This window comes from Drosophila bipectinata, chromosome 2L (assembly GCF_030179905.1).
Source record: "Drosophila bipectinata strain 14024-0381.07 chromosome 2L, DbipHiC1v2, whole genome shotgun sequence".
NCBI lineage: Eukaryota > Metazoa > Arthropoda > Insecta > Diptera > Drosophilidae > Drosophila > Drosophila bipectinata.
In genome coordinates this window covers 20,843,488-20,857,167 of record NC_091736.1, presented here as the reverse complement: position 1 = coordinate 20,857,167, position 13,680 = coordinate 20,843,488, and the positions used below count along the sequence as shown (strand labels likewise).

The 13,680-nt window shown below is 41.5% G+C and overlaps 1 protein-coding gene across 3 annotated transcripts in view; it reads left to right on the top strand.

The window, feature by feature from the left end:
• The window catches only part of bru1 (bruno 1), a 96,899-nt gene that overhangs the window by 22,148 nt on the left and 61,071 nt on the right, over window positions 1–13,680 (top strand). For all 3 annotated transcript variants that reach the window (XM_070277388.1, XM_017244295.3, XM_070277387.1), the window contains exon 2: window positions 7,657–8,688. In XM_070277388.1, coding sequence (XP_070133489.1) covers window positions 7,913–8,688 — 776 coding nt within the window. In that variant the 5' untranslated portion in view covers window positions 7,657–7,912. The remainder of the gene's footprint in view (window positions 1–7,656; window positions 8,689–13,680) is intronic.

Sequence of the window (13,680 nt, the reverse complement as noted above, 5' to 3'; positions counted from 1 at the left end):
ATGAAGCCCGAAAATAAACAAAATCCGATGCGGGGAATCCACCAAACCAAAAACCCCCATTCAATCCGTATCTGTATCTGCTGCATCCATCCACTCCATGAATATCCTCCGCATGTCAACAGCTTTGTGTGTTCTCCCAATATCTTTCGGGTCTTTTGTTTTCTTTGCGTGTTTCGGGCTCTGTTCTTTTTTGTTTTGTGTATTTTATGTGCGAATGCTGCACACAATATTTATTTGGCAAAAACCTATGGCAGACCCGATAAGCACACCAGATGCACACCAACACCGAACACCCGGGCCTCCGAACAGGAAAGATTTAAATGCGGACTGCAAATCGAACTTTGAGGGGAAAATGGTGTGCGTTTGAACAGGGAATATTTTAGGAGGTTTGGAAGTTTTATGTTCCAAAAACGGAGTGCAAATATTGGCATGTCCATACAATATTGCAGGTCTATAAATACTTCCTGCAATGTCTTATCCCACCAAGAAATAACTTAATCTCATTGTGACATTATCTCATCCGGCCTGTCCGAGCGATGGTCCGTCAACTGTTTTTAATACATCACAACCGCCCAGAAACGGCTAACGAACTGCATGACAATGTCAAATTCCGAGAGCAGCAAACAATAAATTTTCACGAAATTGACAACATCAAATTGATGGGTCGCAACAATATTTGAAGTGATGCACACACAAAAACACACTGTCACAAGGGAATAAAAAACGAGGCGGTTGAAGATAGCCGCTCCGAAAAAACCAACAAGACAAGATATATGTAAAAACCGGGAACGGCAACAGAACATCGCGTGTCAGTGAAGATTATGATAGGATATATTATACAACAAGAGCAAACACCACACAGGGAACAGGAAGTCGGGCAAACAGAATCGAACGTCACACAGTTTGAGTGACATGTCGGTAAAAAGCAAAAATGGTTACAGGAAAAACAAACGAGCGAGTGCAAAAAATTAAAATATGTATATGCATTTTTATCAACATGGGAAGAAGTGCGACCTGACCCACCGACAATGCGATGTTGTCAAAGTTTATTGCATTTATCAATCCAGTAGACTGTATATAAAGCCTAGCATACCTCAAGGGACTCTGACAGCATCCAAGAGTAATTAGCTACCAGAAGTTTTCCAGTTGGAAGCGAAAGCCAGACAAGTGTCACTTATGATCCATGCCCCTGATGTCTGGTTTTTGGCAGAATCTAGTTTAAATCACCGAGGAGCAATTGACCAGGATAGAGTCTAGCCATGTTTAGCTTTTGGCTTTAATTGCTATTTAAAGCTTGCCTAGTCAGAGATATACATATTTTTTAGGATATTCCAAAAAATTCCACTAATTCCTCGTTAGCAGGCTTCGATAAAAGTTTCGGGAAATGGCTCGGGTTTCGCTTTAATTAGTATTTAATTACTCAATAATGGAAACCACGCGTCGTATGAGCAATATAATTTATTTGGAGAACCCCGACCAGAGGGGCAAAGCCGTATAAATTAATAAAACATCAACGAGCCGCCATTAATTTGATTTCGTACAAATATTTTTGCGTGAGCAGTTGGTCAGAAGTTAAGCGATACTATGTCCTCCCCACCCCAATCCAATTTCGTGTCCTGATGAGCACACGAGCAGTCATAGCCGGGAAGGGGCCACCTCTCTGCGGGACATGCCAAAAGTCGTAAAAGCACAAATCTCGTTGCCAAAGTCAAAAAAAGCAAGCGCCGCACAAATTGATTCGGACATTCTTCTAGTGGCCGAAAAACAGGCCAAAAAAGGAAATATTTAGTTGTTCGAGCGTCGAATTCTCGTATTAATTAGCAAATGGTGGAGGCAGTTAAATGAGAAATGTGCCGCCAGCTGCGTGCGTGGGCCACATAAATTTTCCCCACCTTGGACATTGGGCCAATAAAAGCTGGAGAGTGGTCTGATATAAAATCGTATAGTTTGCGATCGCCAGGCACGCAACCTCCTGTGTTCTGTGCTCTGGCCCTCTCCACAATGACAAAAGTCGAAAGTGTTTTGGCATTTTGCTTTTTGGCTCAAATCATTAAAAAGGTAGACAATGTGTTAATTGCTTTGGACACGTCGTACAAGAGGGGTTTACTGCTGAATGAAGGAGGAGACTTCCAATGGAAATGGCTTACTTAAATAAATATTTGGACTTTCTAGAAAAAATTCTAGTTCAAATCCCCAAGCTGCAAACTTATTTTCAATACAAAATTTTTTCAAGTTGCGGTATTGTTGGCTCTCGTATGTTCATTTACTTTTACGAGGCATTTGAGATTTGCATAAACAACCAGCCGCCCAGCCGAATGTGAATACTACATATGTGTGGTTGGGAGTACTAGCATGAAACTGACACAACAATGGCAGTTCTGTCCGCCCATGAGGTTGCAACCAAATCCACCTACCCTCCAATATAAATTTCATGAGACCTTACTCATGCTTTGTTCTTCTCCACATTTTGCAGTTTGCAATTTTCGACCAAATAGATAACAAAATAAATAAAAATTATTACCAAGTCGTCGTTGTGTTTTCATATTTGTTGTTCCTTCGGTGTGAGTTTGAAACTCGTTCAGTTTCTGTTTCAATATTTATACGGGGTTAGAGTTATGAAGTTCTAAAACTACACATCGCACTCAGTACTACCCTTATTTTATTAAGGGAACAAGGGTATCTTATTCACTCTTATAGTCTTCTCTTATAAGTCGTATTACCAATAAGAAGCCCATCCTTTACCTACTAGTAGTATATAGTATTAGTACAATGCATTCTCCAAAACTGTGTGATAGTGTGACCTCTAAAAGATAAATACAACTGCTGAAAACTCTGACGAAAATTGACAGATTAACGTTGCATGGAAAAAAAGGAGAAAGTGGACGACAGTCGATTCCAAAAGGAGTCAACAAAGTTGTGAAACTGACCACGAAATTGACCAAGTACTGGCGCAGATAAATAAAAAAGAAAACTGAGAAAGTAGAGAGAAGACGGAAAAAACAAAGTTAAGCGAAAAAGTTCGCTATTCAAAAAGGAGAGTAGTATTAAGGAAAATAGGGAAGGTTATAGTCTCTGTCCAGGACAAAGTTTCGCGCTAATGAGAGTAAGAGTTTTCCTTATTTTGCGGTGCAAACTTGCAACTTGTCGCACTTACTCTTGTGCACCATCAGCAATTCTTGGGCTGTGCCTCTTTTTATGTTGATTTGGCTTAATCAGTTGGCTCCTTTTTTGGCGCACTTGCTGGCATAAATAATTCATGAGCAAAATATTGGGCCAGCGCCAGAACTTTTAATTAAATCAAAGTTGACTTTAATTAAATACTCGAATGGGTGAGGTCGAACCCTGGGGCTGGGAAACAAAAGCCGGGCCCAAATCGCTCTCGAAGAAGCTATTAAGCCTTAAAGTCTAATAAAATAAACAGTAAACACATTTAATGCCTTGATTACCAGCATCAACATGGGGTTCAAAGTCCGCCCAGAGCTGCCCGAGGAGGCAACGTCCTGTCCGAGACGGTTGCCCCGGTGTAGTTTGTTCTCAGATTTATGCCAGACTTTTCAGGCTGACCTCAAAATTTGTGGCCCAGATCGGGTGCTGGTTTAAAGGGTGTGGGTGCTTTGGCCAGAAGTCTCATTTTGGAATTTTCAGAGAAACATATTCCCTAAAAATGCCCTGAAAATAAAGCAAAAAAAAATTTAAAAATATTTGAAGAGAACCGACATGAAATTTGAAAAAGTTTCTCATTTTTATACCCTTGCAGAGGGTATTATAATTTTGTCCAAAAGTGTGCAACGCAGTGAAGGAGACATCTCCGACCCTATAAAGTATATATATTCTTGATCAGGATCACCTCCTGAGTTGATATGAGCATGTCCGTCTGTCCGTCTGTCCGTCTGTCTGTTTCTACGCAAACTAGTCTCTCAGTTTTAAAGCTATCGACTTGAAACTTTGCACACACCCTTCTTTCCTTTGCACGCAGTATATAAGTCGGAACGGCCCGGATCGGCCGACTATATCCTATAGCTGCCATATAACTGATAGATCGGAAATGGTATAACTTTGGTGTTTTTAGAGTTAGAGGGCTAAAAATTGACATGAGAGCTATTTTTGGCAAAATAATATGACATGCCAAATTTCATATGGATCGGCCGACTATATCTTATAGCTGCCATATAACTGAACGATCGGAAATGACCCAACTTTCGTGTTTTTGAAGATAGAAAGCTAGAACTTGGTACACATTCTATTTTTGGTCAGTTAATCCGACCTACAAAATTTCATTAGGATCGGCCGACTATATCCTATAGCTGCCATATAACTGAACGATCGGAAATGGTATTTGGTAGAAATATCAACTTTTGTATTTTTGAAGATAGAAGCTTGGGACTTTTTTTCGATTTTTTATTGTAATTGATTGGTTTTATTATGATGTAATCATAAGGATTGGCCAACTATATCCGATGTTTGCAATATATATCCGGTTTTAGCTGCAAGGGTATATCAACTTCGGCTCCGCCCGAAGTTAGCTTTGCTTTCTTGTTTAATTCAATATTTCTTCAGAAATTATCAAAAAATCTTTTTTAAATTTTGACCTACAATATATTTGGTGATTTTATACCCGGAACCACCCTTGGAAATTGTTGCTCTGTTCTGGTCGTTACAAGACCATGGAGTAAATTTATAGCAAATGATGTGGCAGCTCCTCGAGCTGGCCCGCTACTGAAAGCTGCCGTTGTGGCTGGCTGTGTGTCCCGAAGTAAAATATTGACAGTTTGAGTCGGAGCAAGTGTAGCATAAACTGCTGTCAGGGCCACAAAACTTTTCTATACCCACTTTTCGGCTGGCAAAGTGGTGGCGTGGGTGGTGCGGTCTTGTAGGAGAAGCAACAAGCAAAGCAGAAAGTAATTGCTTTCTCCCGTTCGTCGTGACTTTGGGTTACTGCGGTTAAGACTTTTTACTTCTAAGCCAGAAAGGCTCCCATTGCTCGCCATATTTCATTTAAGCTTTAAGATTTAAGATCTCCGTGCAGCATTGATTGTTGGCCCAAACCTGAAAGACCATTTCTGAGCTTAAATCGACCGACAGTACCAGCCTGAGACTAGAAATTTGATGTTTCTGGAGCATCCTCTCCATAGTTTTGTTGTCTTTCGATTCATTCACTGGACAATGCTTAATTTTTATTATAATATAAAAATAATTAATAATAATTATAAAATAATTTTCTCCTTATAATCATACTTTGCTTGGGGAGACATTAATTGAACGGCCTCTGAAGGGGCTGATTGTTTAGCCAAAGGAATGTTTGCTTACATCATCGAAAATAATTATAATCATGGGACAAAGGCGCCCGGTAATCGAATATTGTTTAAATATTTACTTATTTAGAAACTGTCCAAGATGTATCCAATTTCTAGCTTAAAGAAGATGGAAAGTTTTAAAACGATTTCTGTTGCTGAAAATCGAGTTATTTTTTGTTATTCTTCCATATAGAAATCGGTATCCAACGAGTCTCCTCCCACTCGTCTCTGTTTCTTTCGCAGAGCTTTGGCAGTCACCGCTTATCAACTTTTTCCTCGCAAACATTCTTTTTTTCTGCGACGGGAAGCATATTCATTTGGTTCTAGCCATTTCACTTTATTCATTTTTCGCCAAAGGATTCATGTTTTCGGTTTATGGCGCGCTCGTCTCTGAAGTTCATGAGCGACTTATTTTTTCATTTCCAGCACCATCCATCTTATATTTTACTGGCTTGTTAGTTTTGATAACACGCACAAAGACGGAGCTTAGACTTAAAGCCTTTTCAAACGCCACTATGCCAGGCCTAGCGAAAAGACAAAAAACCTCTCTCCGACTGTCTGGCGCTGCGCCCTGGGCTCTGGGGCGAGCCAGATATCCTTTGAATGCAATTAGCTGAATGCCTAATTAAGTGGTTGCGTTTTTTGTGCGTCCAGAGATTTCATTAGTTGGGGCTCTTTAAATTTGAGGAATATTTTTAATAAACCTTTTAAACTTTTCACATTAATCTGCCAGACCGGGCTGGGCTGGGCTTTGCTAATTACTGGCATAAAGATCTCGTTCTATTCCCCTTCTGCGGCTGCCAAGACGTCCTGCCTCAGTAAACATCCTGGAAAACATTTAACAAGCTCTTCCTATCTGCATCTCCATCTCCGTCTCCATTGCAGTATGTATCTGCAATAGTATAATGCCATGTAATAAGGAAGTAACGTTTACAAAAGCCAACTGCTGGCAACAGCCGAGCAAACACATATACAAATATATTTTAGATGCAGTTGTGTGCTCGTGGAGGGGGGCACGACGCGTGTAAATTGCAAAAAGTAAAGTCTTGTAAAGGCAAATTCCTTTCAAATGCAACCATTGCTGCCGGATGGCGCAGGAGGCAGGGCGTACTACTTAAAGTTGCAGCAAGACGAAGTGGGACAGAGCTGGATTTGGAGTGAAAGAGATGAGGTTGGATCTGCCCAGTGCATTCAGTTGACTTTTACAGTATGTCTTGCAACAAACCCTAAAGTGGGTGTGGGTAGCTCTCACTCTATCATCGCTCTAGAAGCATACTAAGCCAAGTTTGTAGTTTTTAGATACGAAATCACCCTGGAACTTCAGCTGCAACAAAGACATTTTGTTGTTAGCTGCAAATTTGATTGAAGACGTTTCAGGTGTTGAGTAGAGTGAGTGCAGATAAGGATATGTGCTTGCAACTCACAGGATAACAGAGTTTAGGACGCCAGGATGAAGTGTGTGGTCAGCTTGGCTGCCTCTCCATCTTTGTTCAGTTCAGTTCTCTGCCGGAATTCTCCAGAGTCCTTCCCCGGCCACAAAAGTATTGCAATCTACATTCATTGCCCGGCCCTTGGATAATCCACAAATAATCTTGACTGAAGGATGGAGAAGAGAGCTCCTCAACAATTGGATTACTTGCAAAGTAAACAAAGATGTTGTTAGTTTAACTTGGCTTAAAGATTCCTAATCTATTGGAGACGTCAAGTGGAGCTTGGCTAAAGTTACAGGGTGATGGTTGAATGCAAAAGCTGTTGTACCATCTCTCTGACAAACTGTTTTAGGCAAAAGTTTTTCCATAATTACAAATAGGGTTTATGAAAATGCATGTTTGGTGCCAAGAAACTTTAAAAAACTGTCCACGACTCTCGTGCGGGTTTTAAAAATGCTTAGCTCTAGCATTCCTCTTGATTTTCTTCATTTGAATGTCCCCCCAATTATTTTGACCACAAAGCAGCAACGACTTGAGCCCCTGGGGGCCCACAGAACCTACACTACACATTGCGAGAGGCATGAACACTCCAGCTCGAGGAGAGAAACCCTTTCTGCCTTTCAAGCTGGCCCTTTTCTGGCTCAAGTGTTTGCATTTTACGACCACACTTTACAGGCAGACAGTCGGAAACGCAGAAGCTGTGTGGGGCCTGGAGGTGTACGAGTGTTGGGGTGTGTGTGTAAGAGTGTGCATTGTGGTGGGGCTTGGGAGGACTTGAGTGAAATGTAGCTGACCTGAGCCACCGAGCAAACAGATATGTGTAGCCTGCATGCTTTGTCAAGGTCGCCTCCTCCATTCATTATCTACCTTTACTAATAAATATCCATTTAACTTACTAATCCATTGCAATTTGCCTCCGACTTCTCCTTCAGGAAAGTTATTAGCCATAGTTAACAATAGAAATGAAAATAAGTTCCATATTCCAAAAACCATTTTGAGAAGGCCCCCAAAACACACCATAGAAGCTTGACGACAGCGACGGCAGTGTTCGAGCTCGATCCACGGATCTGATAGCGAGAACTCAAGGCAGTATATATGCTTGGTGCAACACAAGGAAGAAGTTTTTGAGGATCCACAAGGAGTGCGACGATAGGCAGAGATCGAGTGGTTTTAATTGTTGGAGACGAAATGCTAAGCTCATTGGACGCCCTGGCCGGGAAAATCGCCGCCGCCACGCCCGGAACGGGTGCGGTTTCGGCCGAGAGCAAGACGCAACAGGCCTTGCACCACCACCACCGACTCGACTACGACTACTCGGCTGTGGAGATTGAGCCGCCGGCGGAGCAGCTGGCCAACTCGCCGAGAAACGAGCGCGAACGACTGCAGCAGGCCCAGCAGGCCTACGAGCAGCAGGCGCAGGCTGAACTGGAGTTCGGCCTGGCCGAGGTGGACACCAAGCTGACCCAGCTGAAGAGCAGCCACAACCACCACCCACAGCACCCGAGTCACCACACCCCAAGCAACCTCCAACAACAAGCACAACAGCCACAGCAACATCAACCACATCAGATGCAGCAGCAGCTCCACAGCAGATCGTTGCCGCGCCACCCACACCACAACCAACACCAAGTCCACCATCACCAACCGCACCACAACCACCATCACCCCTACCACCGACCTCGCCCCGCCTCGCCCCACCCTCCGCAGCAGTCGACCTACCAGCAGCAGCTCTCCCAGCTGGTCGCCCTGCAGGATCACCACGAGATGCTGCAGTCCCAGCAGGAGCTCTTCCAGAAGCAGCTGGCCAACATGCAGGAGTATCAGCGGGAGCGGGAGCGCGAGCGCGAGCGTGAGCGTGACCGCGAGCAGCGGGAAAGGGAGCGTGAGCGTGAGCGGAATGGAGGCTTCATCGACAATACCGACTACGATTCGCAGCCGGAGTTCAAAATAGTCCTGCGGGATAGGTGAGTGCGAGTGAAAGTATAATGATCCTATCCTCCACATCAGAAACGCTTCTATTTTAGATGTTTTTGTGTCGCCATTCGTTTTTATGTTTTGTGTTTATTTTGAGAAGCTTTTGAAGATTTTCGACAGAGGTTTCTATCTTGTTTAGATGTGTGGATTTAGAATTCCAAACATTTGTCTTTAAATATCCCTCAGAATTCTTACACATAAACCTATTACACATTTATGTTACACATATTTTTGTTATTTCGCTGTATAAATAGTCCTTTATTTAATAATCACTAAATAATTATAACTAAAACTATAATCATGAATTTAGTTTATCAGAAACGCTGTAATGTATGCTATAAAAATTCTTATAACAAATCGGAGCCAATTAACCAAATAAAATCGCAATTTTCGCCTTCTTGACCAGAGCCACTTCCTTGGCATGTGAAATTATAATCACCATTGTGGCTATTTACCTTTTTGTTCCTTGCCCCTCCGAGCTCCACCACGTTGCATGATTTTCCACTGCACGGAACGCAGAGCTTTTAAATTTCAACTCAATTCATTAGCAGAAATGAGTAAGCAACTGAGTCATTAGAGAAACGCGAATCCATTAAATCGTACACAAGAGTTACATTTAAGTTTATCAATGCATGCCACGTCAATAGAAGCACTTAATACTATTTTAAACTAAATACAAAATGATATGCTCCTCCGGGGCTTCACATCTGGAAGTAAATATGCCCCAAAATTGGAAAAAGTAAACACACCTTGGCAACGCCTCCGGGCAGGCATGCAACACAAAGCCGAAAAACAAACGCAAATAATAAAAACATTTGTAATTTTTGGCCAAAGGAGAATGTCACGTGACAAATTGCTGCTGGGCGCAAGAGTGCTCCAGCCAAGTAGCGGGGGGAAATCAGCTCAAGGTGGGGCGGCCATAGGTGTAAGGAAAGTCGAGTTCCCGAGCACATCCTTGACACGAACACCCAGACATGCACTCCCGCAGACATACGCCAGGCGGCTGCTTTCCTACACATTTGTTTGGGGACCTAACTAATTTAATGTGAAATATCATTTGACATATTGTTTTCATGTTTCCACTTTTGATTTGTGGCCCCGTAAAGGGTTCTTGTTATTTGTTTTCCCCTTTCTCCAGAACCCCTGGGTCGGTACACATGCAAATGGTTGGCGCCAAAGGTAGGCGCCATTTTGACAGCCACCTCCCCCCCAAATGTCCTTCAAGGAATTGGTTGGCAAACATTGGCTTTTGTTGGGAATAAAAATTTAATTCGTTTTAGTGTTCCTACTTAGGCAGTTTGAGATTTAATTTTATTTCTGCTATACAGGCAGAAAAGCGCTTTTTATAGGCCGCCGAGTATGACATTTTATGTTTACTGGCTTCGCAATTTACAACGTCTACTGCTATTTTCGGGGTGCCCCCCTTAGACATTTTATGGATTCTTTAAAAAGCTTTGACATTTGCGTGCCTGCGATTGCCGCCGAGCCGGGCGGCGCATTCCAAATCGTTCATTGACTTTAAAGCGCGTGTTGCACTGCAATTAGCCCGGGATAAATGTTGCATTTGCATGTGGCTCAAATTAGTGCGCCGGCGGGCGATGGGTTGATGTGCCGATGAGCCGCAGATAATGGAAATCGTCACCAGAGGGCTCCCATATAATTACGGCTATGAGCAATCATCCCCAACGGAAGAATTGTGTGCTGAAAGTGAAACGAGTCTCTTTCTAATTTGCGACAGAAATGCTGAAACGTAGACCAGCGACGCTGAACAAACAAAACACTGAGAGGTTTTTCATTTATTAAAGTGGCCATGAGTGGGGGGAAGAGTCCTTCGGGTGTGTGAGGATGAGCTTTTGACGTGTAAGCAAATAATACCTGCACATGAGAGTATTGTAAGGGGATGTCCTTGCAGCTTTTGTGTGGCTTTTGTAGAGTGGAACTGAAATGCGAAAGTCAACGGAAACAGTGCGATAAAAAAACACGAAGGACAATAATAAAGATATATTTATAACGGTGAAATATATATATTCTAAATTTTACCTTATTTTCCTTAAGGCAGTTCCACCCGCGTGAGCTTTCCCAAAATCATGACGCACTGTGCTTTGCTTCTGGTCTTGTTTCTTTGTGAAAAAAAAACCCACCTGCATCCTTCTGGCATCCTGCGCAGTCCCTTCCTACCACGCCCACTCCTGCGCCCTCAGTCTATTTATAACCCAAGCCTTACCCCCTGCATTACCTTTGGCTTGGCAGCCTGCTCTGTGTTTGTTTCATTTCAATTGTTGCTGCTGCTTTTTGCCTTTGCCGTTGTTTGTTTATCCAGGACCCCCCGAACACCAGACCTGCAGACCTCCAGTGTGTGGTGTGTGTGTGTATTGGTTTGACCCAGGCGAAGCTAATTTTGCCACTGGCTCAGGGACATTCCCGGATGCCCCTGGCAGCGAGATCTCTCCAGCCACTTTTTGTGAGTATTTCTGTTTAAATCGAAATTCGGCCACACATAAATACTTATTTCAAAATAGGTTTAGGAAAAGATGTAATTGTTAATAAAGTGTTCAGATTCGTTCTAAAAAAGTAAATATTTCTCTCAGTGCTCTAATAGAATATGTGCAATATTTTTTGAGGCAGACAGCTCGCGTCAGATGTTCTGGGCTTGCCATTTGCATAGTTGCAATTTTAGTTATATTCGGGCTACATTCGTATTAGTAATGCATGTTTTTGTGTTTGCATACTTTTCACCTTTATTGTTGCAGGAAATGTTTGCAAAAAGTATGCTAAATATTCGTGTGGGACGGGCGACAGCTTCTTGTCCTTTCCCGGAATTTTAAGTAGAAATATAAAGTTGAATATCAAATCAAATGCCTGAGACATGAGTCATTGGAATCTGCAAGTATTTCATCATACATACCTTCGTTTAATTATTTTGAGGCATGGAAAGAGAAATTAAATAATTCAAATTAATTTAATCAGTTACCATGAATATTTAATGCTTTTTTTCACCCAATTGTTTTCACATAGTGAAGTGAGCCTTTACTAATTGCGAAATAAACTCTGGCCCTGGCACTAAATAATTTATCTGTCCAAAAATAACATATTTTTAATATTTTTGCCAAAAAACAACACAATACGCTATAATTGGAGCAGGGCGTGGGTTGAACGCATAAATTTTACATTCCAATTTTAATGAGCGGCAATCAAATAAACAAATAACAAACTCCCAACCAGCAAGATACATTTTGGGTAATTTGTTAAGCAGAAACCAAAAATTGATGGGGGGATAAGTGCATGGTCGGTCGCCGTGAGCCCTTTGTATTATTTTCCTTCTCCTCGATTCCTGTTGTTGGTTTTATTTAATTTCATTTTTTATTGTATTCAAGTGCGGTTTGTTCCCTGGAAAATAACTCAGCTCGTTAACTGCACAAATAACATGTCAGCACTTTTCCTTTTTCTCGGACGACCGCAAATTTGCGGGGCGCCCGCCGTGGATTCAGTTCACTTTTGGTCTGGCCATCATTACTCAAGAGTCCTTAAAGTCGGGCAAATAAAAAGTAATACAAAAAAATCTATAAAAAAGGGCAAAACGAGGAGGAAAAACACACGGCACATGGCACTCTGAAGTGGTTAAGTCAAATAAAACAGAGTTCAGTTTGAGTTGGTTCTCTGTGTACTTTTTTAATGCCTGACCAAATGTATTAATCACACATTCTCGGAACCGGACTGGGCACCCCTAGTCTGGGAAGTTTAACTTTGGAACACATATCAATGAACCCCACAAATCAATAACGTTAGTGAAGGTTTTCACCCAAAAAAATTAGAAAATTAAAAATGCTTCAAATGGCGTGTTTCCGTTTTCTTTACTCAGTACTAGCAGTGTTCAAGGGTATATTCGAATATTACTTATAGTTTGAATGTTGCAAAAGGTTAAGGAATCGTCTTAGACCCAGATCTGAACTGAAATTGGACGACTTAAATAAACCATTTTATTCTGAAACCCTACTGGCTTGTTTTTCCGCCTCTTAAAGTATGGAACTGAAATATATGTATTTCCTAAAATAAAGAGCATGTAGTGGAAATAAAGAGTACCGGGTATCATATAGTCGAGAAACTCGACTATAACCACCTTAGTTTTATTTCTTTTATTTTGTGGGCTCCCACGTCAGCAAATAAAAAACCCTAAGTAAAATATAAAGCAATAAAAAATGGTTTGGGAAAAAAATGTGGAAAGTGAAAGCAGCACTTACACTTGGTTGGTAAGGGAAGCCATAATAAAAAGGAGTCGTTTTATAAACAGTGGAAACTAGAGGACCTTTAATCAGGTCCTTACTTTGAGGGGATATTAATTTTAGAGAATTTTTTTTTTTTTAAATGGTATAGTATCATCCATAAAGTTACACAATAGTTTCCTTACAAAAACAGAATATTTAGTTGCGTTTTGAGGTATTGCAGAAATGCTACTATTTCGACTAAAAGCCAATGTGCCAGTTTTTTATTCATTCGCTTTTCTATTTCAAGCAAGCGCCTCGAAAATTGCGGTTAGTTTTGGGGTCTATGTGCTCCACAATTTCCTTGCTTTCATTTTTGGCGTTTGCTGTCTGCTATATGCTCTATATACATATATGTACCTTTGTTTATACGTATGTAGGTATATCTTTTTGTGGTGCTTGTGTAACTGCGTTTGCGGTCTTTGAATGCTTTTGGGGAAAAACAAAAGCTGCGCTTGCTTTGCACTCTCCGTTCCCTCGATATCCTCTCATAGTTATTTTTTATCTCGCCTTCCTCTCAACCGCCACAATCCTGGAGTACACTGTGAAAATAGTTGTATGCCCTCACTTTTAATTGAATAATATGTCATGTATTGGAAAATATCTAGTGGGTTGGTTTGAGTTAATTTATTTCATTGGTTATACAAGATTTCCAACAAATTTATCCTTTTTTGTTTTTGTGTAGCCTGACTTTTTGCGAGCCCTAGACTGCATCTGTTGGCT